Source organism: Xiphophorus maculatus, chromosome 1 (assembly GCF_002775205.1).
Source record: "Xiphophorus maculatus strain JP 163 A chromosome 1, X_maculatus-5.0-male, whole genome shotgun sequence".
Taxonomy (NCBI): domain Eukaryota; kingdom Metazoa; phylum Chordata; class Actinopteri; order Cyprinodontiformes; family Poeciliidae; genus Xiphophorus; species Xiphophorus maculatus.
The window spans coordinates 1,836,872-1,863,990 of record NC_036443.1 but is presented as its reverse complement, the minus strand read 5'-3'; the positions used below and the strand labels follow the sequence as shown (position 1 = coordinate 1,863,990).

Sequence of the window (27,119 nt, the reverse complement as noted above, 5' to 3'; positions counted from 1 at the left end):
AGGGGGGTGTCTAACATGCGCCCCACCTTGTTTCGATCACGTGACGAGAGCTCACGAAGATGGTGGAAGTTTCTTCTTCCTCTGAGTGAGACACCCCGACAGAAACCCAAACATCCAGTCGGACCAGGGCTGGGGGAACGTTCCAGCGCCGCCAAAAACATCCTTCAAGCCTCCATTTGGTTCTCGGTAAGACTAAAGCAAATACCTGTTTGTCTCGGTAAGGTGGTTTGTTTTTAGAGACTCCGTAGTTTGGGGTTTTCATTCTGCCATGATGATACAGGCCAGCAGGCTCTCAGGCTGATACGGCATCAGGTTGTCAAACCTGAAGACTTGCTGACGTTCAACACGTACACAGCAACTACACCAGCTAAGAAAATACAACTGCTCACAGTGACAGCTCCCTGTTTCACTCTCCGAGCGGGACTTACTGTTCCCGGTGCTCGGCTACATTTGTTAGCACATTCCCAGTTCGAGCAAGTTATGTAATGTTTGTCATGTTTATTAGGCTAGGGTGCCAGAAAAGGCTAGTGGAGGCTCGAGCAAGTAGAGAAAAGTGTTCCCTTCGTCATTTGAAACCTTTCTGTAGTTGGATATTCTTTAACTTTTACAAATAAGAACGAATAAAGTAAACCCATTAACTTCGTAAAACCCAGCTGTCAGAAATGTTTTCCATTTACAAGGAAAGTGTCGACCACACCTGCTACTGCGTCACTTAATGAGCTGGCTAATTACGTTCACCAGCAAAATACAAGGCAGTATTAATGCCATTGAACTATTTTGTCACACTTTTTTTTGACAATTTCTTTCTAATGGCCACTCTTCCAAAATTGAATGAGTCATTATTAATAGCTTATTAATTTTCAAAAGTTGACAGAAACTAAACACAAATTTCTCTTAGGCATTGTGGGACGTTGTGAATTAGTGGTGAAATTCAACTTTATCAACCAACAATGTGTTGAAACCCATTTAGGTGTTCAAATTTGTTCCAGTACAAGCAGAAAATGATCAAGTTCACAGGTTTTCTCCATCTTGGGGGTGGGGGGGGGGGGGTGGCCCCTGGACAAATAGGTCACCTCCTGCATATGTATTTTGAAAGACAGCCTTTATCATTGATATCGTCGTTTTCTGTCCTCCATTAAATATTAATATGCTTTTATTGCCCGTTATTACCAAGAGCCCTTTGTTGGCGCCTCTGATTAATGCTCTCATTGCCAGGCCTGTTAGCATAGGTGGGCAGTAGTTCTACCATATTCTATTTTCAGATGGTGCTATCAAGGGCGTAAATCCCATCTCATTATTGGGGGGGATCATAAACATGAAAATTTCTCAAGAGCAATTTTGGGGGAATCGGCGAGGTTCCATTGAAATGTAACATAAAATGTGGTTTAAAAACCTTTTAAACCACATTCAAGCTGCAGAACCAAAAATGACTAGTAATGCACATCAAACATGTTTTATTCCCAGTAAGCAGCCTGCAGAGAAGTAAAACAAAAATTCAAATCTTGCTTAGATACGAGTTTTGTTCAGTCTGACTGATCTAATCTCTGCTACACCTTTACAAAAATTTAAGATTCTAAATTCAAAAGCTTTAATGAGTAATTCCTCTTAATAAAATTCCTCATAAACATTGATTTATTGAAATGGCTCCCAATACAAGTTATGGCCTATTTAAATTATAACTTGTTAAGTTGCTTTATTTTTAAACCTCTTTTAGTTTTGGCATGAACTGGGTAACTGAGAACAAATAAGTAGATAGAAATGGATATCTGGGGAGTATCATAATTTAAAGGTGACACTTAAAGCATGAGAGTTTATATAGAAAAAAAAATTCAGATTTTATTTTGTGGTTTTAAAGGCTCTACGTTGAAGACAGTGAGAAATAAAGGCATAACATTTTGTTCATTTCTATCTGTTCTCTCTTCTGTTCTTGGCTCCCACACACAGAGCTGGGTCCACTTGCTCAGCCCCTCCATCCCATTTCAAACTCTTCTAATTTAACTAAAAGTTAAAGAGTTAAATATGAATGAGATGTTTGCTACCTTTAGCAAAAAAGCTTAAGTCTATGAAAGCAGTGTAGCAGTTTTGCTAATAAGGCAGTTTATCATTATTCAGTCAAAGTAATGAAATAAACTGCAGTCTGATTTTTATTAATGTGTTTCTTCCCGCTGAGCAGTGAAGTAAATAAAATGTTTACATGTCTTTTGCTGAAAGTATTTACTTACTGGAGAGTATTTTATTTGTGATGCAGAGCCACAGCAAACAGGTAACTCCTTACTTCAGCGGCTCTGTGCCCTGTTGCTCCTCTTACACTTTAGACTGAACCATTGTTCTAATAATAGTAGAAAAAATTTAATCTTATTTTTTTCTGACATAAATGGCAGATTTATTTTGGGGGTTTTGTGTTTTCTTTGCCTTTTCATATTGATAGTATTTAAATACAAATGTTTCTTCAAAGATTTTTTGGGGGGGGACAATTCTAGACTTTGAAGAGAAGAGACTGAAACTTCAAAGAGATCTGACCCCCGTGCCCCCCTCTCAGGATTTACGCCTATGGGATGCTATGTGAAATGTTTAAAGCTTGGAAAATTATTTTACATCATACATTTACATTTTTTAAACGTTACCACTTTCTCCCTGACCTGTTTGCTATCTGAAAAGCCCCTAAGAATTTCATAAAACATATGGATTTATACTAAGATTAACTAAATACATGTACTAATTGATAAGTAGGATAGAATGCTAAAAGAAAATATTTTGTATATATATTTCTTGTTTCATCATAGTCTTATTTCTGTGTGCAAATGGCTATTAAACAGTCCCATTGTTTTTTGGGTTTTTTTTTTATCCTTTTGAATCTTTTTCCAAAGTGGGTTACTCACCATGCTGTTCGATGCCGTTTGTCCTCCACCCTGCTGTTTCCAAACCAGACAGAGAGGCAGTGAGGAAGCTCTTGGCGGTCACTTTTAAAATTTGGCGACAATCTGAGTTGGAAGATCTTCTTTCCATTAGCTGCAGATCAAGTAAAGAAGCTTTCTTTGGCTTTCAGATTGCATCTCTGGCACGGATGCACCAATCCACTTTTTTCACTTCCGATATCAATACCAATATCTGAGGCATAGCATGGACCAATACTGATCTGATACAATTCAAATGACACACATGATGGAGTTCTAGCTACTCTAAATACAGGCTGATTGTCACTCAATAAATGAAAAGTGCTCAAAGCTATTGAGAAATTGACAGAAGGAATGACATTGGTCTATAATTATCAAGACAGTAATTCCCTCCATCAATAAAGTAGGAATATTTTTCCTAATGTAAGAGGGTTTTTTTCTGCACTTAGACTATGAAATTTAGCTCAAGTAGGAACTGCTGTCTCTTCTTTATTTCAAATCAAAGCAATTATATCATGATAGTAAAAATGGTGATATTTTTACTCATGGTTGTCACTGTAAAGTGAAAGTCTCACTCTGGTCCAATTGAGGGTTAGGTAGTTTTGTTTACAGGGAACTGTTAACCCTGGTCCCTGTCAGCTGGCCTAATGACATTGTTGCTGCAGCGTAAATAGCAATGGACTCGGCAAACACTCGACTTCAGGCACTCCAGAGGCAGGACTGTGAGAAATTCAGAGCTGAAGGCAATTAGGAACATCGTGACATAATAGTTTTTATTTTCAACATGAGTCAGTGGAATGTGGTGCAGTACAAACACGTTTGGATGTGGTCACCGTCTGATCTGTGATTTGAGTTGGTTTGTGGAGTCTCTGCTGTCACAGCGGAGAGTTTCAAAAATGTTAACACTTCAGTTTTGGCTATGTAGACATCCTGAAGTTTAAAATTTAGCAAACACCCAGGCAGAGCAAAGCTAGCCTTCTTCTGGAGCTTCAATGTCAGCTGTTGCAATGAATTATTGACTAAGATCAAAGCCATGGTCGGAGTGAAAGTTTAGCTAGGGGCTGCTCTGTTTCTCCGCCGTGCATTCCTGACTAGCTGGAGCGGGGACCATGCATTATTCAGAGCCACTCTAAGGTAATAAACCAGATTCAAGGACAGATTGCAGGATCTGGTTCCTGTGCACATGTCCTGATTCCTTGGGATTTATTGTTTTTTGTTGCTATGATATGGGATTCACATCATTCATGAATGCCCTGCATTATAATTTGCTTCCTGGTTTTGGAGCGGACTCCTGTCCGCTTAGCATCACATATGCATTCGAACCACACCAGAGTTCACCTCAATCAGATCTAGATCTAGGTTTGTAGGTGGACCAGAGTTTGGTTTTTTGGTCTGCATCAGAGTTTGATTGTTCATTTACATCTCCCCATGTGAACCGGACTTTCTAGGCAAACAAACTAGAGTTTGATTAAAGCTCTCTAAGCAGTCCTGGTCTATATCTGCATCAACCACCTGCATGAACTTTGATTAACTTTAAAAAAAAATTATTGTAGTAAAATGCAGAACGTTTCGGACTTATGCTTTAAAGCTAGAATCTGCAGGTCAGACCTCAAGGATAAGGAGAAATGAGTATCTGTCTGGATACTGCTAACTCCACTTCAGTGTTAGACGTCTATAAATAATATTCTTTCAAAGTTCAGACTAATTCACTCTTAGACTCAGATTTGTTTTGAGTTTAAAGCTTGTATGTTGACCTTTGCCCTCTTATCTATCGCAGCGGTGAAACTTCCATTCCATTCACCTGAAGGCTTGACTGGTAACTCTTCTAGTTATTTGTGTTTAAATATGCCTTTGTGTTTTGGATTTCTACTTTCTGTTGAGGCTTTTAGAGATTCTGGGGGGGAAATATAATAAGCAGATGTGTGTCTACAATCATCCAGTCTATGAATTTTAACATCAGGAAGAGGAATGAAATTGTATTTTTAATGTTTCCATTTCTTGAATCTGAGATGAGGCCTGTCATGACACCAAAATTTACTGGATGATAAATTGTCCCAGAAAATATACAGAGGAATGATAATATTGGTGTTTTTTGAGAATGTTTCAAGTAATATAAAGGTAAAAGAACATATTGTCAAAGACTCATAAAGTTTAAATTCTAATGAACATTTAACACTGGAACTTGAAGACAAATTAAATTTCCAAAATAAACAGAACAAATAAATTCAGACTCTGTAAACAAAATTGTCCTTCAAACAAAAAAATATCCAGATGATACCAAAGCAGCAGACTGAAGACTTTTATCATCCAGTTTTTGGCACAAAGAGAGAGAGAGAAAGAAATGAGAAGAAAGATAATTAATGCAAATGGAAATTATAGAGATCATTTTAATTTATTATGCAGGTAATGCATTATTGCTAATTGCAACAGGAGGGCTTCGTTTTTCAAATCTCATAAGAGGCTACTGGACCAAAAAGGGGATCACAGTTGCATATATAGAAATTCATTAATCTAAAGTTTTCAGTCAGTAACATCTGATGAATTCTAATTAATGTACAATTTGAGCAAAAAAATACCAATGAAAAATAATTAATCTGACATAAAGTAATTAACTGCATAAGCATAAAATGGAGTGTATACATATAATAAATTGCAGCTAGTTATGAAATCTGAATTGGCGAAGGCATGAATTGACCCAGACCTATAGGAAACTGCTTGGTTTCCATCTTAATGATTTGTTCTCTTCCCTTCAGGCCCTCTTCCCAGCCCTATGTCATGGCTAGTGGAGTCGCCAAGTCAAGCACCTCCAATGGGTACCCACCGAAGGCACAGCTACAGATCACTGGTAAGTTTTAACACTTGGTTTTAGGTGGAATTAGGTACAGGAAGGGAAAAGGAGTGTTGGTTGAACTATGAGCTCTTTCAGTTTTCAAATTTTTGTCTGAAGAAGCACAAGGTGATGAAACTGCAGAGTGACTGTTCCTCACAGATAACAAGTCTGAAACACCCACTAACTTTGGACCAAAGTAAATGGAGTCCACTTCTCTTTGTTAATGGACTTTGGATTCCACTGTAAAGACAATAATGTCAGCACTAATTGTTATTATTCTGAGTAATGTCCAGGCACTTCTACATGTCTGTATTGTAGTTGTTGGAGTACAGCAACCTCCACAATTGTGCGAGTTAAACTTTGGTCATCATTTTTTAAATTTTTTAGATATGGGCAGGTAAAACTGAGCCATTTCCTGATTTCTGAAGACTAACATATGTCTGCTTTACTAAAATAGTATGCTCACTTATGTTTCCTGTTTTGAATAGGAAATGAAAGACTACTCGGTGTCATTTATACCCTGAGATGCATCACTACACAGTAAAAACAGAAAATCTTACCAAGTACTTTGCCTAGTTTCTAGTGCAAATACCTTGATACATTTGAAATGGGACAAAACTAACTTGCATCACTTCAGCAAGTTATAGGAGGTTGTCAATAATTCCTTAATATTGATGAAAAAGTTCTAGTTTCACTGGCAGATTATTTCACTTACAACATGAGAAAAATGTCTTGAAAACAAGTACTTTTTTTAAAATCAATATTCAAAATGTATTGACTTAAAACAAGATCTTACATTTTGCTGAAAAGTTACTTGTGAGTTTGCTTTGTCACATTTCAAGTGTACTAGGACATTTACACTAAACTCTAGACAAAAATAGATTTTTTTGCAGTGTAATTAAAATATCTTCTGTACTTGGACTAATTTAGGGATATGAATAATATTTGATGTTTTGTGGGAACAACTAATAATTGCAACTCCGGTGTCAAAATAAATTGTCTGAAATGGAGTTTTTTTCCTCCTTATCAGTAAATGTTTTCATTGTGAGGTTATATTCCTGCAATAAAAGATACAAGAATGTCTTTTATTGCATTGCATTAGAGTTTCACAAGTCTTTCTTACTGGAACCAGTAAGCATGTAGAGCAGTGTAGTTGAATTAGACTTTACTCTGGCTTTAAACCCAGCAGTCTGTTTTGTTTACTTAAGCTTACTGTAAAACCTGCCTCATATTTGCATCCCAGCACAACCCCGCAGATAATGCAAACACACTACAATAATGGGGAATGCATTGATTAAGATAAAAATTTATACCACAAAATATAACTCCATGTTTCAGTTTTTCACTCTTGGATTGGTCATGTTTTAGCTCCTTATCCTTTTTTATTTTCATTTCCTGCTAGTGACTCTGTTCTATGACACCTCCTCTGTTTGTTTCAGTGCTATCAGCAAAACTGAAAGAAAACAAGAAGAACTGGTTTGCTCCCAGTCCTTATGTAGAAGTGACAGTCGACGGGCAATCCAAGAAAACAGAGAAATGCAACAACACTCACAGTCCCAAATGGAAACAGCCGCTCACGGTGTAAGTCAGCATAACTGAAGACTCATGTGACATTGTTTCACAGATATTACCAGGACTTCACTTCAGTGACTAGTCGGGGAAAAATTAGCACATTATATTTTGGATTCACTCAGCTTTAGGAGGCAGTGCATCATGCCTTGCGCATTACTTGCCTTGAAGGCTTAAATGTTACCAATGAGGTGTTTCTGAAAACAAGTCTGCAATTCTTGAAAACTGTTGAGCTATTTCCAGGTTTGACTGAAAAACAGCAATTTTCTTTGGATTAGTTTTTTTTCTTAAACAAAACTATAAGCTCACAGAGTTTTATGGAAATTTTAGTGCTGCTTTCTTCTGCTGCTGGAGCAAAGTCCTCTCAAATGTTTCTTTGCAGGAGAGTAATGACAGCTTTGTTATGAAAAACAAAGCATAGCTTTAACTACAGCAAAAAAAACTTCTTGGGGACAAAAATCTTTATGGGAATAAAAACTTTAATCGCATCTCTACTAGCAAACTACAAAAATGGCTGAGAGGGGTAGAGTGAAACTCTTTATGACCTGGTGGTGGGCGGGGCTGGAAGTGCATCTTTTGCATTTACAGGGATGGCACAAAAATGAGTTCCTCTCAGAAAAACCTCAGAACAGGAATAAAAAAGAACTGGAGTGACAATAATGAGGAATTCAGACCAAAGCATTGAAGTTCCACTTTATTACTGAAAGATTTAAGTGGGAAAATGATTTAAAATCATGAGATGTCCAGTCCACTGTAGACATACTTGACACAAATTCCTTTTGAACTTTATTTTTTATGTTTTAAAAAGATTTTGGAAACGTCGGGCACTTTATATTAGAAATAGACAAACTCTGTCACAATGTTTTTTTTTGTTTGTTTTTTGCATGTCTGGCCTTAGGTTTTAAACAATACATGGTGCCAAACAGGCCTCAGTTTTCCATTATATTTAATAAAGAGCTCTTCTACAGTTTTTTAGAGCCTTGACAACAGAAGCATGTATGTACGAAGGGAGGTAATTGGAGCCATGTATTCACAATGTCTTTTCCTGGTGCTGGTCAAACAGCTGTCATGGTGTTATTTATAGACACTCTATGTTCTTGAATAGTTTGACTATTAGCCAGAGGAACATGTATGCAGATGCTTTAGATGATCTAGCTAAATAATCACCTGCAATATGTTTTACCTGAAACCTAGTATCAATACATTTGTGCAGACCAAGTATCCTGGATGCCATAAAATGTATTTTTATAATAAAGAAAATGATACAAGGACCCTAAGGGTCGCTAAAAAGCAGAAGCTTTGTTTCTGGATTTCTCTGGATTTATTAAAACATTTTGCCTCAACAGGATCGTGACTCCATTCAGCAAACTGGTGTTTCGTGTGTGGAGCCACCAGACCTTGAAGGCAGACGTGTTTTTAGGTATGGCCATGCTGGACATCACCGAGACTCTCAAGTCCAACAACATGAAAAGTGAGTAGTTGGAATGCAAACAACTGTCAAAACATTTAGCCCCCTGCAGTCATCTGGTTATGAAACCATCATATGTTACTATAAGCCATGTATGACTGCCAGTTGCTGTTGAGATGAACACCAACAGTTTAGGAAGAGGCTGGGTACGCCGACTCATGGTTCACCTCACCTGAAATGGACCAGCAGAGCTCTACACGCCTGAGGAAACAAATTGTCTGATCTGGAGCAGAGATGCGTCTGAAACATGCAGAACGCCCACTCTTGACAATTAAGCATACATTTTGTTAGAGTCCACACCTAAATCTCAATGAAATACGATAGAGAAACTTGAATCCTTTGAATAGTGATGTTCACACTTGGCCTGTCAAAATTTTGCTGAGTGATAAATTGTCCCAGATGTTATTGTGATAAACAATAATATTGTTGTTTTGAGACAATTTTCAAGTACCGTATTTTCCGCACTATAAGGCGCACCTAAAAACCTTCAATTTTCTCAAAAGCCGACAGTGCGCCATATAATCCGGTGCGCCTTATATACTGTATATACCAATATTGAGCCACAACAGGTCTCGCAACTACAGTAAGCAGCCGCCGACTTCATTTTCCTCCGTAGAAGAAGAAGCGCACGGTGCACGCTGGGTTTTGTGTAAAGACCCTAAAATGGCTCCTATTAAGAGACACGCTTATGATGCAGAGTTTAAGCTCCAGGCGATCAGTCACGCAGTAGAACACGGGAATAGAGCAGCAGCGAACGAATCAAAGTGGATATACATTGTGATTGCACTAGCGTTAGATTTACCTTAACAGTATCAGATTGTTTTTTACGTGTTTATTGAATCCAGGAAAAGTTCCCCTCCACTATATGTTATACCTTGCTGTTGTTAAAAGATAAACTGTGTCACGAAAATACCAAGTCACTTACTTTACCTCGGGGAAAATAATAAAACAGCTGCTTATTCATTTTGGGAATGAACGGAGTTTTCAGAACGCTGGTTTGTAATCTATTAATAAAGTTTGACTGACCTATCTGACTGTTTTGTTGACATTCCCTTTAGCGCAGCTCCATCTAATGGATGCATAACGTAACCCCAGCCTCTACTGTAGCGTCTATTCTATGCGCCTTATAATGCGGTGAGCCTTATATATGAAAAAAGTTTTAAAATAGGCCATTCATTGTAGGTGCACCTTATAATGTGGTGCGCCTTATAGTGCGGAAAATACGGTAATATGATGGTAATGGCACAATAATGCAAGAACACATTCTCAAAGATCAATAAACTTTAAAGTCTAATAAATATTAACACTGGAACTGGAAGACATTTAAAATATCTAAAATAAATAAAAGAAACCACAAATAAAATGAGTTATGAAGTCTCTGTAAACAAAACTGTTCTTCAAAACAGATCTAGTTGGGCCAAAGCACCAGACTGGATGACTTTTATCATCCAATTTTTGGTTGAAAGACATGAGAAAACAAACATGCAAATGGAAATTATTGAGCTTGTTTTAATTTATTATGTGGTTTATTGCTCATTGCCACAGGCCTAGTTTACACATGCTTTTGTATCCAACCTGACTGAGCTGGAGATGTTTTGCTAAAAAGAATGGACAAAGATGTCTGCTGTAAAATTTCAAAGCTGCTGGAGATGCACCTCATAAGATTTGAAGCTGTTTGGTAGCAATAAGGGTCAGAATACAAAAGCATATAAAATTTTTCAGATTCAATTTATGAAAACTATTTTAATGTCAACTAACCTAATCAAAATGAGGTACTACGTATTTTGCAGGTCTATTTTTGAAAAACTTATTTGACAGAATATGCAAAAGCTGAAGGTGTCTGGATACTTTTTTTAGTGTTGATGTGTTTTGCTTTCTCAGGCCTGCAAAGCTTTTTGGAGCATTTGAGATCATCAGATTGCATAAACGGAAAATGTTTTATCAGTTTGTAGCAAAAAGCTTGGCTCTTCCTCACCGCTCTAGCATGTGAAACTAAACTGCATAGTTCATAAGGAATGTGAAAGATTCACACCAGTTTTTCTGAAATAGTTCTTCTTTCCCTGTGCTCATAGCTGAAGCTGGATCTTATGTCTATGCTTGTTGTATGTTGCAGCTGCATCTCTTGGTGACAAGTTGAGCAGTTTTGGAAACTAATCCAATAGTGGGAAAACATGCAATAAAAAGCAGCTTGAATTTCATGCAGATTTCAGGCTCTATTAATAATCATTTCTGGTATGTTAGTCATTGAGAAGTCTTCCTGGTTTTTTGCATAGTTACACTCATTCCAGCACTGCTGATGGTTAACTTGTGGTGAAAATTACATACTGTGATTGATGTTCCATGTCAAAGCAGAAAAACGCACCGTTTTCAGAATAGCTTTTAGCCCAGATGATGCATCTTCTTTATGTACTTTACAAACAATCTCCTGATTGAACTCGCAACAATAACAATCCTAGGCAGAGGCAGCCCAGTAACTCGTTTTGTTTTCTTTCTTGTTCCTCTCATTTATTTGACATATTGCATGTGTATCTGTTGTCCAGATGTGATGGGTGTTTTATGACGTTCGTCTGCACTTTATTTCACCGTTTTGCATTGGTAAGGTTTTACAGTGTATTTCAGATGCAGATGTATTGTCTCTGTAGTTTCCGATCTGGTGCAGTCACTCCAGCTGCACGCTGACAGAGAGCACTCAGACATGGTGGGGGACCTGTCCGTCTGTCTGGACGGAATGACGGTGGACCCAGAAATGTTCGCCTCAGCAGAAGCTGACCACTACAGTGAGCAACCTGGATTTAAGTTAAACCATTTCAGTTCATATTGAATGTTCATATAACAGTGCAGATTATATGGTATGGCAGCAGCTTTTAGATTTGTCTTTTTGTTTCTTTTTTTAGGTACATCTAATGGAGAATCATCACAGCACAATGGGGATCCTGCTGTAAGGTAGATAATAAAGGCCCATTAGTGGCACATCATTTTATATCAGTCAAATGTCTTGAAAGTAAGATATTTATTTGTTTAAAGTTGGAAAGAGATTATGCCTATTAATTTACTAATAGAATTTATACATTTGTCTTAAGTGCAAGTATCGGAAATAACTGAAGGAAATAAGATTTCTAAAGTAAAATTGTGCATACTACTTTAAAGCAAATGTGCATTTTGGTGCATGGAGTAAAATTATAGATATTTTGGATGAGAAGTTGTAAAATGCTCTACTATAAATATTTCAAAACACTTTATAGGAAAAAAAAAAATACACTTTTGAGTTAATGAGGAGAATGATAAACTATTTGCAACTTAGTTTAATGCATACGACCATGAAAATGTATATTGTAATTATTGAGAAAGGGGCAGGTTTACTCAACATTTCTCTTCTTCCTGCTCCTTTTTCACTCATGTATATGAAGTGTTGTAGGAGAATCTGTAAATTTATGTTAAATGGAGTGAATAAACTGGTTGATGGACATCTCCAGCTTTATTTGGTCTTACTTTGGTTGTCTGTTTTTTTTGTTGGTTTTTTTTGGACAGGTCAAGTCGAGACAGCTCTCCAGCTGTGGACACTGATCACAGATCCTCTCCCAGCACCCAGAGGACAGTGAGCAGCAAAGGGTCTCCATCAGTGGGAGGACGGCCCGCCCGACCACCCAGACCCTCCAGGCCTCCTCCCCCAACGCCCCGCAGACCAACTGCTTCACCAGGTGGGACATGAAACCGCCCCAGACTGTACTTGCACAATATAACAGGTTATCGAAATGATCTACCCGCTCCATGAAACATGACCATAACGCTGACAAATGTTGACAGTCCAACATACTTTCTGGTTGTAAACCTTTCACACAGAAGTCTGATTGTCATTGCATTTAATTAGTAGTATGAATGACCAGGAGGAAAAATATAATCATATCAGCAAAAACTCTGACTTGAGCTTCAAGACCTGCTGTGTGAACATAGCCATAAATGTCTCCTGTGATTTGACATATTGTGAGGCTCTGGTTGTTTTATTAAGGTATGTTTAATTAGTTGTTTGCGTAATTGAATTTGTATTTTGAACACTATTTTGATGGGAATTTGACATGAGTTTAAATATATTAATGGAATAGTTTAGATTTGGATTGTAATCTAAATCTAGAATGTGGTAATTTAGCAGTATTTGTTTAGATGAATATTTTGTCTAAAGCAATTTGTATTTTGTTTTATAAGTTTATTTGCAATCTACAAGTGGCATGTTAACTAGATGGCTGCCAAAACAATTATATTATTCCATCAAGCAAAATGGTAAATCTAGGCAATGTTAATTCTATATTTTCTAAAAGTAAAAATGTGTAAATTCAAAGTAAGAACAAGTAAATGTGGCATTATTATAACGAGCAAAAAATGCTACATTATTTTGGCAGTAGTTGCAATAATTGTTACAAATCTGTTATGCTTCATTACACCATGCCTCGTTATAATCCTCTGATCTCGTCGGTGCTTCCAGAACCAGCCGGGTTGCTGCGTGTCAAGCTTAACTTATCTGCATCAGATTCTGCTGATCAACGTAGTTTTCAGATTGGACAAACACAGGTGGATCATAAAGTAGCTCTGCTCTGCCAGTATCTCTGGCTCAGGCGCTTTGACCCAGTTGCTTTTGTCACTTTATAGTAACATTTTATGGGTTTTTCTTCCCCCTCAGCCTCTTCTACCAATGGGATGGCTCCCACAGAGACTAGCCAGGGCCAGGCAGCCTCTGATACACCGGTGCGGACCCCGGGGCCCTCATCTGCTCCGGACTCAAGCCCATCGACGTCCTCAAATAGGAGCTCCATGCCCGCCTCCACAACTGGAGGCGCAGCGACCAGACAGCCGACCACACCTTCCCTCCCTCCCAGAGCACCATACGCCAACGTTGGACCATTGCCTCCTGGGTTGGTTCTTATGCTGCAGTCTGCGCTGCTCAAAAAAGCTGCATCAGCAGAAAATACAGGAAGAGAAGTTAATGAGTCATTCGGAGAGACGGCGTTAGGAAATGGTGCCATCTTTTTAAGTCAAACAAAACCAGTAATCTTGATCAATTTAGGGCATAAATATTAATTTCTGAAATCAATGAATGTTTTCTTCAGGCTGTTGTGATGTAGTTGTTTTACAGGAAGAGCAAAATAAAAGCTTAAACTTCTAGCATAGGTTTGCCACACATGAATTATGGGAAATTTTTGCCTTTTTAAAAACTGTCTTGTATGTTTGATTCATTTATTTTTTCACCTGTTTGTCCTATAGATGGGAGCAGAGGGTGGATCAGAATGGCAGGTTGTATTACGTGGATCACATTGAAAAGAGAACAACATGGGAACGTCCTGAGCCGCTGCCCCCTGGGTACAACTTCTTTTCTCAAGACTGATGGCTTTAAATATGGATGTATCAGTATTGCAGTAATTACAGTTCTTATTTTTAATATCTCTACAATGTCAGCTTGCATAGATTCACAGTTGAGGGTAAAGTATCTTCTTCATGTTGTCCTGGTGATTTCGGTGAACTTGCTATATTAGCTGCTGTCAACAATTATTTTGATGCACAAGACAAATTATTGGGAGTGAAATTATTAGTGTGATTCAGGTTAAAATGCATACCTGAGTGAAGTTGGGCCCCCCCACCTTCTTCAAATTAGACAAAATTGGTGTCAATCAACTCGGCTACGTTTGTGCTGGTTTGTGCAGCAAAAATTTTCGTTTGTGCCGCTATCATTTTAAAGATATAAAGAAATGTTTTTAGAGGTCATCAAAGGTCAACCAGCCCCCCACCTTCTTCAAATCAGACGAAATGGGTGTCAATCAACTCGGCTACGTTTGTGCTCGTTTGTGCAGCAAAGATTTTTGTTTGTGCTGCTTCGGTTTTGAAGATATTAAGAAATGTTTTAGAGGTCATCAAAGGTCAACCAGCCCTCTTAATATCTTTAAAATGATAGCTGCACAAATGAAAATCTTTGCTGCACAAACCAGCACAAATGTAGCCGAGTTGATTGACACCCATTTCGTCTGATTTGAAGAAGGTGGGGGGGCTGGTTGACCTTTTGACCTTTACCCTTTCCTTAATATCTTCAAAACCGAAGCAGCACAAACAAAAATCTTTGCTGCACAAACGAGCACAAACGTAGCCGAGTTGATTGACACCCATTTCGTCTGATTTGAAGAAGGTGGGGGGCTGGTTGACCTTTGATGACCTCTAAAAACATTTCTTTATATCTTTAAAATGATAACGGCACAAACGAAAATTTTTGCTGCACAAACGTAGCCGAGTTGATTGACACCAATTTTGTCTAATTTGAAGAAGGTGGGGGGGCCCAACTTCACTCGGGTAAAATGCATATGTAACAAGTTTCAAAGAAACAGGTAAAGATGTGTAAAATAAACCTTTAAAAAATTGTTAAGATATCTTTTGATGCAGCAGAAAAATGGAACCTTTTTTCTGAATGCATTTATTTAATAGGAAGAAAAAAAAGTCTCAAAGAAGTAATTCTTAGTTACTGGTGGCGCAACAGTTTGAGTAATGGTTGAGTAATGGTTTAACCATTACTCAACCATTACAGTTTGAGTAATGGTACTCAAATTAAAGGTTGTACATTTCTAAATGTTCTCGTGGGAGATGGCAATGCTGCTGGAATAAAAGATGATTTTATGATTTCCACATCTAGATGCATAAATCTCAAATCAGTACAATTCATGAATAAAATCAAGGGTCAGATCTGTAAAGTATTTAAGCCACCTCAGATTCAGAATGTCTGTTAGATTTGATTTTAGGTCTAAATTGGTTGGAAATGGCTACAGCTTTTAGCTTTTACCTCTTTTCTTCCTATTTCTCCATATAAGAATTTTTTTATTTTCTCTTCAAGTGTTGCAGAAATAAACGTTTCCTCTTCTGCATGTCTAAAGGTGGGAGCGTCGTTTTGACCAGATGGGCCGTGTCTACTTTGTTGATCACATCACGCGAACCACCACATGGCAGCGGCCCACAGTGGAGACGGTGCGTAACTACGAACAGTGGCAACACCAGCAGAGCCAGCTGCAGGGCGCCATGCAGCAGTTCAACCAGAGGTTTATCTATGGGGTAAGACTTCCTCCTTAACATGTGATGGGAGAGTGGGGGAATGTGGAGGTTCGTTTTATAAAAAAACAAAAACACTCAGCGGGAGAAAAGCGTTTTTTTTTCTCACCGACCTTTGTTTTTTAAAAATGTTAAAGGGTAAATAAAGGAACCATGTTGTGAAGAGTTTAGAAAGAAAAAAGTCTCTTAAAGACATTAAACTGGTATCATGAGATTTGTGTAGTGGGAACCTTGTGAAATCTGTTATGGATAAATTTTCTAAGTATATCCATATCTAAAATATATCTGAATACACAAACTGAATTCAGACAACTTGTGACTGAAGAAAAAAAAAATGGTAGCAAAGATATTCAGCGTCTGTGATTCTGTGGTCTTAAGGCAGCATTTTATTTAATAAAGATTTGATCTGGAAATCTCTACACAACCTCAAAACCACTTCATCAAACCGCTTCTACTTCACCAATACAATGAAGCAACTTAAATTACATAAATATATTTCCACATCTTGTCATGGTTCTGTGTTCTTTGTTTATCTCATGTAAAAAAACAAGGCAAGATTTTGATCCAGTGCTTAATAATTGTACCTAAATTTGTGTCACAGAATCAAACGGAACTCTGGAAACTTTTGTACTTTGTTACAATTTTATCTAGTTTTAGTAAAATTCAGTTTGTTTGTCTTTTTTTTTTGTCAACATTTGCCCCTGAAGGTTCAAGACCAGGCAGCAGCTACTCAGAATAAAGAGTTCGATCCTCTCGGCCCTCTGCCTGCTGGGTGGGGTAAGATCATTAAAGGCGCCGCAGCCCTTCAATGGATCAGGCACATGAACATTGACCCATCATAACAGGTTGTAAAGTTATATTCAGTATACAGCCCAGATCCTTTTAGGAAAGTCAAGATAGGTTTATTTGAAAAGCATCGTTCATGCTCTGAGTCATTCAGAGTGCTTTGATGGAAAACGAAAGAACAGATATTAAGAAGGGCCGGTCAGAAATATTTAGACGTCTGAAACTGAGCCCAGAAAGTTTAATTTATGTTTCTATATGTACATATAAAACCTAACTCATGCAAAATTATACAGAAATATAGTAATCACATAGAAGTGTGGCTTAAAAACCTGGGTTTTTTGTCATGTCTTATACATTAGACCAGTCATCCCCAAGCCGCGGACCAGTACCGGTCCGTGAACTAATTGATACCGGGCCGCACAAGAAATAATTAAATATTTCCGTTTTATGTATTATCCGAGTCTGAGGGATCTTTTATTTTGAAAATCCTTTAACCGGATTCTCTCTGTTACGACTTGCGCGCCAACATTGAGCCCACAAGCAGCAAAATGAGTAAGAAACAGAGGTCTTTGGAAAGTTTCTTTGCAAAGGGAAAAGGCCCAGAGAAGAGACATGAGAATGGATTTATCCTGGTAGGTGATTCTCACATTACAAGCCCGCTCTGTATGATCTGCGGCGACTGGTGTTCTGTCAGATCAGCATACGCCGTCAGATTGTCATACGCTTAGCACAAAGTGACGTCTATATCTGTCAGACAAGTATACGCTGTCATTACCATATGATTTTATTTCATCAGCAGCATAGAATCATGACGTAGATCGTCATACACATTTATAAACAACTGTAGGACATCCTGACTCAACGGTTAACTAGTCAGACCGTCATCAAGCAACAGGAAGGCGAGTTTTACACGGGAGTGTGTTGTAGTTGACTGCAGCTTTAGCTAGTCACTGCTTTAAATAGACTTTTAAACCACGACAATGCATGTATATTTATCTAGTTCTCATTGAAAACTGTTTATTGACTTATTTTCGTCGTAACTTGTTGTGTATGGTGAACTGACAGGAGCAAATGAATGCATGCAGATATGTTTTCTGTCCCTTCAGAAAAGAGGACGGATGGCAACGGAAGAGTTTACTTTGTCCATCACCAGACCCGCTCAACTCAGTGGGAGGACCCTCGAACTCAGGGGTAAGAGAGGGAATTCAGCCCCGTCTTTTTGGCTTTGTTTTCCTGAAAACTGAAAACATCTTTTTACAATTCTCATTTTCAGATTACTGAACGAGAAGCCGCTTCCTGAAGGCTGGGAGATGAGATTCACCGTGGATGGCATTCCTTATTTTGTAGACCACAACAGGAGAACGACTACCTACATTGACCCTCGCACGGGGAAATCCTCTCTGTATGTTTTCCTCCTCATTACTTTCCATTCCCCCCTAAAAAAATGTAAGCCTTCCTATTCATGAAGAGGACAACCAGGCTAGCTAAAGAAAAATAAGAAAATTTAAGAGAAAATCTTTATTTGAAAAGATTGTGGAAGAGGTCAGACCGGTTCATTGCATGTAGATACACACTTTAGACACGTTGCATGTTGTTTTTTTTACATCTGAAAATTTTGAGCATGCGTCCAATACTGGAAGGCAAAAAGACGATTCTTTAACATGCTAGCTGCGCTTCCGCTGTACAACAATTCTGTTACCTACATCTCCAGGTTTTATTTAATTATTAATTTAGTGCATCGAAGAAAAAATAACACTGAAGAACGGTTGATATTTAAGATTTGGCACATTGTGTTGACTTGACAGCTAAAACCAATAGTAATCGTCATTCAAATCCACACTAATTTGCTCTGATAAAAACAAACTAAAACATCAACAAGGAATTTATAGGTTATTGAATTTTTCAGGTCACCAGAAACATTGAATTTTGTCACTACGCAGCACATATTGGACCACAATTACTTCTATTTTCTGTTTATTTAAAGTGATAACTATAAACTGTATAATTGCCCATCTCTACTCCTGTCTTTTTGTTTAGCCTTTTTCTCGTACATTGACACTCATGAGCTGGAAGCAGGCGTATTTATGACTTGTGTTGCATGTTGTGGCCAAACAGGTTTGGTAAAACCACAGAATGATTAAATGAGCTGACATGAACTGCTAACATCCTGACAAAGAAACCTGAGCAGGTCACCCCCTACCTAATGACTCCTGCTCTAAACAGTTTTAAATAAAAATGTCTTTATTATTCTGCGGTGTCAACAGCAAGCACTTGCACACAACTCAAAGTTATGTTTATAGAACTATTTTTATGTTTAATACACACTGACATGTGATATAATATTATTATTGTTGTCTATAGTGAAAATGGACCACGGATCACTTATGTTCGAGACTTCAAAGCCAAAGTTCAGTATTTCAAATTCTGGTGCCAGGTAAGAGTCAGACTGACACCATTTTTGTCTATCCCACTCAGAAGTACTTCTGTGTGGAATATTACCAAAGTATAAGGGTTTATAAGTTATAGTTTGTGATTAAGCTACTGCAGTGTTGAGATGGGGATGAGTAGATTTCATCCCACTAATATGGAAGAATAATCTGTAAATAAGATGCAGTCTGAAGTTAAAACAATGAGTGCAGCTAAAGGCATACTTTCTTTTCAGAATTAGAAAAATCTTCTTTCTTTTGTTTTTTTCCAGCAACTGTCTTTGCCTCAGCATGTTAAAATCACAGTAACGAGGAAAAACCTCTTTGAGGATTCTTTCCAGCAGGTATGTTTGCAATGAATTCAATCTGACAAAGTGTTCAGTGGAATTAACCAGAGCTGCTGTTTTGCTGAAATAACCTTTAATTAGCTAAAAAGCTAAACTCAAAACATTTTGTATTAAAAAATGATCATTGAACAAGTTATTGTGAGTTGTATTTATTTATATTTTGTCTATTTTAGATAATGAGCATTAACCCTCAGGATTTGAGAAGGAGGCTTTGGATCATCTTCCCAGGAGAGGAAGGACTTGACTACGGAGGTGTTGCCAGGTAAGTTAAGGAGATTGAGAACTTAATTCTTGCCACACCTTTAGCATTTTCATCATTTGATGATGATCTACGCTAACTCTGTTATTGTCGTCTCAGAAGCTTTAAGAAGCGCATAAGTTTGACTTTTTGTTTCATCTCTTTGATTTCCACCAGTGATTGGAATGTGTCTTAACAAAAGCCCTTGTTGGACTTGTTCCTCTCTGTCCTTTCCTGTAGGGAGTGGTTCTTCTTGTTGTCTCATGAGGTTTTGAACCCCATGTATTGCCTGTTTGAATACGCTGGTAAAGATAACTACGGTCTCCAAATCAACCCTGCTTCAGACATCAACCCCGACCACCTCAAGTATTTCAAGTTTATTGGACGATTCATTGCAATGGTTCGTTTTTTTTCATCATGGCATTAAAAAAAACTTTCGGAGTAGTTGAAGAGGTCTGTTGTGAAAAATAAAAATTAATATTCCATTGTTTTTATCCCTCAGGCTCTTTTCCACGGCAAGTTCATCGACACTGGTTTCTCTCTGCCATTTTACAAACGAATGCTCAACAAACCTTTGACACTCATTGATCTGGAGTCAATAGATCCTGAGTTTTATAACTCCCTCATGTGGATTAAGTGAGTGTGATCATATCATTTTAGCTCTTAAGATTAATAAGACAAATTAAGTAAAAGTCAATATTTTAAGATGCCTAAATGTCCGTTTTATTCAACTTAAAGTCAGATATAATTGTGGTTGTATTGCTTAGATATGAAATAGATATGAAATAATTTTTGTTAATTTGAACTCAGAAATGGTTTTGGTTGAATCATTCAATAACATGAGACTCTCCTAAAAGAAGTCGAAAATCTTTGACTTTTTAAACTCAGAAATTTCCACTTTTCTCTAGAAATTTTCTGTGATTGATGTCAAACTTTGATTTTTTTTTTTTTTCTAGCAACTTTTCAAACTCAGAAATTTCTGAGATCTCAAAAAGTCTTTTGTGGCAGAAATATATTCTTTTTTTTTTTCTCTCTCTGTATGTACAACATCCTTAATGCACCATCTTAGTCCACACAACCAGATTCCAACTTTCCCTTGTTCTGACAATTTGTCTTAGAAACTTATCTGGTTTGTCACATTGTAAAGCGTCTGATAGCAGTGTAGTGTAAAAGCGAGCAGTGATACCACTGTGACCAACGTGTTGTCTCATTTCAGGGACAATGACATCGAGGAGTGTGGGTTGGAAATGTTCTTCTCAGTTGATAAGGAAATGCTTGGAGAAATATCCACCCATGAGCTTAAAGAAGGCGGGGGAGACATCCAAGTTACCGAGGAAAACAAGGAGGAGTACATCAAGTGGGTTTTTCTTTTTGTCTGTTTTCTTTTATCTGTGTTGAGTTGCTTTGTGTTTACCTCTCTGCTGCCCCCTGCAGGTTGGTAGCAGAGTGGCGGCTGTCCAGAGGAGTGGAAGAACAGACGCAGGCGTTCTTTGAGGGCTTCAATGAGGTCCTCCCTCAGCAGTACCTGCAGTATTTTGATGCTAAAGAGCTCGAGGTGAAGCTGAAGCACAAACTTGTTTACATAATGAGTGATTCAGAAAACACAACGAGGCGCAGGCTTTAGGATGAGTTCTTGTCCTTGCACAGGTCATGCTGTGTGGCATGCAGGAACTGGATCTGGGAGATTGGCAGAACAACACCATCTACAGACACTACACTCGGACCAGCAAACAGATCGTCTGGTTCTGGCAGGTCGGTGGGAAACGGTTGGATATCGGTTTTCACTAAATGGTGAATCATTTAAAACGGAGACAGTTATAACAAAATTGATGCTAGTGTGGTTCGGGCTCCTGGAGTTTTGTGACAAACTGTCAGAAAAATGCACTTCTCCTTAAAATTGTTTTTTCTAGCTATGATGGAGAATCTGGATGACTTGGAGGGGAAAAATGGTGGATATTTTATGATGGATAAAAATTGACATGTGAGGAAAAAGGTGATACTTCACATACATCTTTATGTACATGTTTCTCACCAACCCTGAAAATAGCAAACATTGAAGGTTTGCTTCAACTACTTTCAAACTGAAGACTGTTGTCATGGTGACCTGGTAGCACTGACGTACGATGCATTCCCTGATCTGATTTATCCATAAAACAGTTTTACTTTTTGCTTGTCTTTGAAGCAGCACAAGTTAATTTTATAGTGAAGTTTTTCTGTAAAATGTTTTTCATTAACTTCAGCCATAGTAAAATGGTTTTCATCACTAGGCCTGTCATGCTAACAAATTTTGCTGAGCGAGTAATTGTTTCAAAAATGATTGCAATAAGTGATAATATTGTTTGAAGACCTTTTTACACTGATTTAATGGAAATGATGTAGTAATGCATGTGATTTCCTGCCAAAGATAGATACACTTTATTTTCAAGAGAAGACTTGACACTGGAACTGATAAACAAAACAACCAAAAACAAAATTAAAATGGATTCTCAGTCTCCATTAACAAAAAATGTACTTGAATAAAAACTAAACATAAAGCCAAAGTGGAAATAATACTGCATTCAACCAAAAGAATGCAGATTATTGCCCGTCAGTAATAATTAGATTTAAATAGAGAAGATGGGCACATCCGACTACCTGATGGAGCAAAATTGCTACCGCAGTTGATAAACCTGGTAACTTTTCAGCTGTTCTTCATTAACGTGGCATAAATGGATTATAATGATTTTCATTCAGTCAGGAATGACACTAGCCACATGCATTGCAGGTAGATTGTAGTAAAACATTGATTAATGCCTGGTTTTAAAATTAGTTAACTGGACTTGTAGCCATTATTTTGTGCCCGTTGTTGGACGGCACGATCGAACTGTTAAACATAGGATTTCTGTCGGCTAACGTGTGATCTCTCAGGTTTTGAAAATGGGCCAACAGTCGGCCGCCAACTTTACGATCGTATAGAGTGCACTGGGCTTTACACTAAGGAAATGAAGAAGGGAGGGTCAGTGGAGAGCACTGGAGTTGAGCCTTTTTTCATTCAGTGTCATTAACAGAAAAAGAAAAAGGCCAGAAGAAACGATAAAGCTGATAATTAAAACGAGGTCGATAGTTTTAATTTATCATGCAATTAATTGATTTGTTTATCGCAACAGGCCTATTCATCACTTATTTGAGCAATTTAGTCAGTAAACTCTGACTAAGGTAATCTATTTTAATCTGCCATTGCTGTAGATATTTTCTTGGACTTCTAATGTCAGTATTTCTGTCTGCAGTTGATGAAGGAGATGGACAACGAGAAGCGGATGAGGCTGCTGCAGTTTGTAACCGGCACTTGTCGTCTGCCTGTGGGAGGCTTCGCCAACCTTATGGGTAATTAATCCTCTCATTAAAATATTTCACTTGACACGTTGATTTTTTTTCCACGTATCTCATATATGTGTTCTATCTGAATAAGGGGACAGTTGGTCAGCTTTAATACGTCTAAAACCCTGGCTCTGGAATAACTTGAGCTCCTCGTCTCTTGTTTCCTGAAATGTTTACATAATGACTCTGCACAGAGCAAGTTCTCTGGCTATGGAAAGCCAAACCAGTTCTTTTACAGAACCAGTTAAAACTGGCTCTACTCCTAGTCCTGTCCTTCATTGGAATCAGCTCTCTTTTAAAACACACAGGATTGTGTGTACATAGTTTATTTCCAGTATAATTAAATTTTTTTCCCTCTTTGCCATTTCATAAAATTGTTTTCTATTTCCTCTACTTGTTCACCATATTCTACAGTTTTATTTCTGAAAGAATCAAAAAAATGTTGGGTTTTCTTTGCCGTTATTTTGTGGGGGGGATTATTCCGATGGTAAAGAGTGTCTCTCTCATTGCTCCAAAAATGATGCATAACAATCCATGTTATTAATTTTCAACCCAGTCTTGGCTGAAACATCTACATCAAAAATATTCCACTTTGTAGTTTACTTTTTGGAACATCCTGCACATTGTTGTTTTGTTTTTGTCTTTCTGTGTTTTTTGTTTTTTTTAAATAAAAACAATGAAAATATTTTAAAAATATGAACAACTTATCTGGATTGGTCTGAAGCTGTTAAAGGTTGAATAAAGTGAAAATGAAAAAAATATTTGAATTTTATCTTAGTATTATTAGGTGTACCATTTTGGGTCAGCAGGATAAATATTGTCATTTTCAAGGTGCTTCAAGGATTAAAACCCTGATAATCAACACTCTCATCATACACCCCAAATGTAACCCAGCTGTGTGAAATTTTAGCTGTTTTGAATTAAATTAAATTTTGGGTGAAATACAGTAATTAGTTTCTAACCAGAGGTAGGATTTCTTTTACATTGTACAGGCATTTTTAAAAGATTATTTACTTCAGTTTTTGTTGTTGGTTTATATTGTTTGAGTTTCACAGGATTATTCAAATGAATATTAAATGTTTGTATGCCCATGTGTGTTTTAAAATATGTCTTCACAGTTGAATTAAATTACACTTAAATAATTTAATGCTATAATTAATTTAACCAAATTGGGGATGGGTGATATGGCCTGAAATTTCTATCACGATATTTTGTGGTATACGACAAAAGTGACAATAACGTGATGATATTTATTACTTGTGACTGTGTCACAGCTGTTACAGCCCCACAAACACAAATACTGCTCCTGAACAACCTGTTTATAATACACTTCTTTAGGACGCAAGACGCACAAACTGCTAACAGTAAAAGCATTTATTTGTGTTTTCTATTGATGCGTCTTTCAACAGTGGAGAAAACAGTAAAACTAACGATACAACAATAAGGATAGTTTTTTGGGGGTTTTTTGTAAACATCGTTAATTGAGATTCATCATTACATTTATCACAACAAATAACAATACGATAAATACTCATCCCTCAACCAAATGATTAAACCTATATGCCATTAAATAAATGAATAAAAAAACAGTTAAACACAGACATGGGGACAAAAGACGATTCAAACTGAAGAGTGTCCCTCATTTCAGGGAGCAACGGGCCACAGAAGTTCTGCATTGAGAAGGTGGGAAAGGAAAACTGGCTGCCCAGAAGTCACACATGGTGCGTTTCAAAAAAACCCAACATCAAACACACAACTGTTCTCCTTCTGGGATCCTTCAAGTGATTATGATGAGAAAACATATGTTCTTCAACTCTCTAATGTGTTTATTTTTGTGCTGCAGCTTCAACAGATTGGACTTGCCGCCCTATAAGAGCTACGAACAACTCAAGGAGAAGCTGATGTTCGCTATTGAGGAGACGGAAGGATTCGGACAGGAGTGAAAGAGGGAGACAAAGTGGGAAAACCCCGACAATGTTTAAATCAGGGAGCGCCAGCCTGCAGAAGCAGCAGGTGTTTGGGAGAGGCGACGCTCGTCTGCATGCACCGGCTGGTGAGATGGCTGCCAGCATGTAGTCGGGATCGGGGAAATCCTCACAGCAAACCTCTCATGGCTTCATGAGCGGGAGCAGAATTTCATATTCCTTCAAAACCAAAATCCGAAGGCTGCCTTCCAAACGCGGTCGTCATGTCAACGAGAGAAACTCATGAGCGGGGGCACGATCTGAAACGTAGAGGGCGTGGCTTTAAGTTTTCAACTTGGCTAAGTTTCCCCAAAACGAGTCGCTTTCTAATCTGAGTCTGTACTAATGATTTAAATGATTCTTCCTCTCTTAAGTTAACATTAATGACTTTCAAAAGCTTCAATAACAGACAATCTTGGTGCTTCAGAGATTTGGGATTCCTTGCTTTTGTTTTGCGCTCTGGATTATGTCGTGTTTTGAGTCTGTGAATCGATGAATGATTGTGAACAGTGTTGTAACCTCCATTATTTTTTTAATGGTGGTGGCAAATGTTATAAAAACCATTTAACTGGCCCTAGTTTTATAGGGCTGGAGTCTGCACACTGTGATCTGTAATAACAGGACAATATGGATTAGAGTATTCTGGAAGAATCTTAATGTTCTTAACAGCTTTAATGACCTTTTTTTGGTCTTTTAATGTACAGAAATAGTCTTAAACCAATTACTTAAAAATCCCCAGAAGACCAGAAGAAGGATAATACTGCATCAAACCAAATAAAATGTAATCCTATGAGGCACTTGCATTGCAACCCGGTTGTCTCTTTTAAACATGTAGCATTTGAAACATGAACAAGTGTTTTCTTGCCTTATTTTGACATCTTTCACAACAGACCTCAAAAAGGAAGGGATGCAAATGTCGTTTTCAAAAGTCAGCAATAACTGAGGAAATTTAAATCCCGCCTCTCTCCTTACACCTGTCATTTATAGCTCATTATGTCTGAACTTGTGAAAAATAATATATTTTATTGTAACTCTGCATTAATGAGCACCCCTGGTGAAGATGTGTGAAGCAGCTTTTAAAATGAATCTTTTTCAATAACATTTAGAAAGCTTAGAGAAATCTGTTAAGAGATGTCATTTAAAAGCAAAGTGTAAATTTAAAAATGCTTGTTATGGCATTTTAAAACAAATGTTTAAGGAAACCAATTGTGGTAATTTTATAAACGGAAAGTGAAAAGTAATTGAACATGAGATATAAACTGAATCTAAACTGAAAGATTAAAAGTCAATTTTTCAGATTCTTTATGAAGAATATTTTACTGCAAAGAAAGCTGAATTTATTTTGAGGCTTTTTAAATATTTTTGTCCTGGGTGCCAATAAATCTGGAGTGCTGAAACTCCAGCACTCCAGAAAGTCATGGCTTTTTTTTTAATCACCAAAAAACTTTTTCCTCACCAAGTGTTGAAGCTGAGGAAGATTATGTAATAAAATGAAACCTCGTGTTGTGAAGACTGTCTGTTTAAACTGTGTAGTCACACACTGAACCAGGAGAGGAAACTAACTGATGAACTTTGGATTCAAGATGAATTATCAGTTTTTAGCCTTTCCCCCCCTCAGGCTCCCAGCCAACAGAAACAGTTGGTCATGTGGTAAAATAATTCTCTCTGATCAGACTGATTCATTCCCCCATTGGAATAAATAAATTGATCAGAAATGTCCAGGAGAAACTGAGGTAGGAAGATTTATTGGTAATTTTAGTTAAGAGAACAACTGTATGAAAGTAATGGATGTATGAGGATCAAAGGTCAAGTTGTGCTCATTTTTGAATTTTTCACAATGGAAACCCTTGAACATCGTAAACGAACATATATGGAAATAAAAATAAAGATGCTAATATTTGTTTAAATATTTTCCAGAATCCTGGTTAATCCAGCTAAACCACTGTCACTCCTGTACAGGACAAGAAGCTGTAAATGGTGTTCATAGCAAAGTTTCTAAACATTTTACATACGAAGTTTAAGGCAATGCTCTATTTTCTTTTCTCTCTAACTGCTTATGTACATGAAAGATGTGTAACATAGGAATTGTCACGTTAATAAATGAACTCAAAACATTCTGTTTTTGGTGTTCTGGTGAAGGTAAATGTGTTTAAAAAAAAAAAAACC

General features: G+C 37.5%; 1 protein-coding gene across 3 annotated transcripts; it reads left to right on the top strand.

Moving 5' to 3' along the window:
* Positions 1-39: 39 nt before the first annotated feature.
* On the top strand, positions 40-27,067 carry LOC102233519 (E3 ubiquitin-protein ligase Itchy-like). 3 transcript variants are annotated; one of them, XM_023339125.1, is made up of 25 exons: positions 40-186; positions 4,672-4,710; positions 5,648-5,739; positions 7,164-7,305; positions 8,640-8,764; positions 11,404-11,538; positions 11,656-11,704; positions 12,290-12,459; positions 13,434-13,665; positions 14,015-14,110; positions 15,664-15,838; positions 16,543-16,612; positions 17,728-17,812; positions 17,895-18,023; positions 18,983-19,055; positions 19,320-19,391; positions 19,568-19,656; positions 19,873-20,032; positions 20,135-20,268; positions 20,849-20,989; positions 21,067-21,187; positions 21,280-21,384; positions 22,899-22,995; positions 24,638-24,710; positions 24,833-27,067. In XM_023339125.1, the coding sequence occupies exons 3-25, from the start codon at positions 5,670-5,672 to the stop codon at positions 24,930-24,932; spliced, it is 2,643 nt and encodes an 880-aa protein (XP_023194893.1). In that variant the 5' UTR covers positions 40-186; positions 4,672-4,710; positions 5,648-5,669; the 3' UTR covers positions 24,933-27,067. The 3 variants fall into 3 exon arrangements, with proteins under 3 accessions (XP_023194893.1, XP_005807713.1, XP_023194994.1); XM_005807656.2 differs by lacking the exon at positions 4,672-4,710; XM_023339226.1 differs by lacking the exons at positions 24,638-24,710; positions 24,833-27,067 and having other exon boundaries at positions 22,899-23,003.
* The last annotated feature ends 52 nt before the right edge of the window (positions 27,068-27,119 follow it).

What these genes read in the sequence shown, in the direction of transcription:
- LOC102233519 (XM_005807656.2), top strand. Translation starts at nt 5,670, where the DNA reads ATGGCTAGTGGAGTCGCCAAGTCAAGCACCTCCAATGGGTACCCACCG. An exon ending in AACAAGGAGGAGTACATCAA is followed by an intron (nt 20,990 to 21,066) that starts GTGGGTTTTTCT and finishes TGCCCCCTGCAG; the next exon opens with GTTGGTAGCAGAGTGGCGGC. An exon ending in TTGATGCTAAAGAGCTCGAG is followed by an intron (nt 21,188 to 21,279) that starts GTGAAGCTGAAG and finishes GTCCTTGCACAG; the next exon opens with GTCATGCTGTGTGGCATGCA.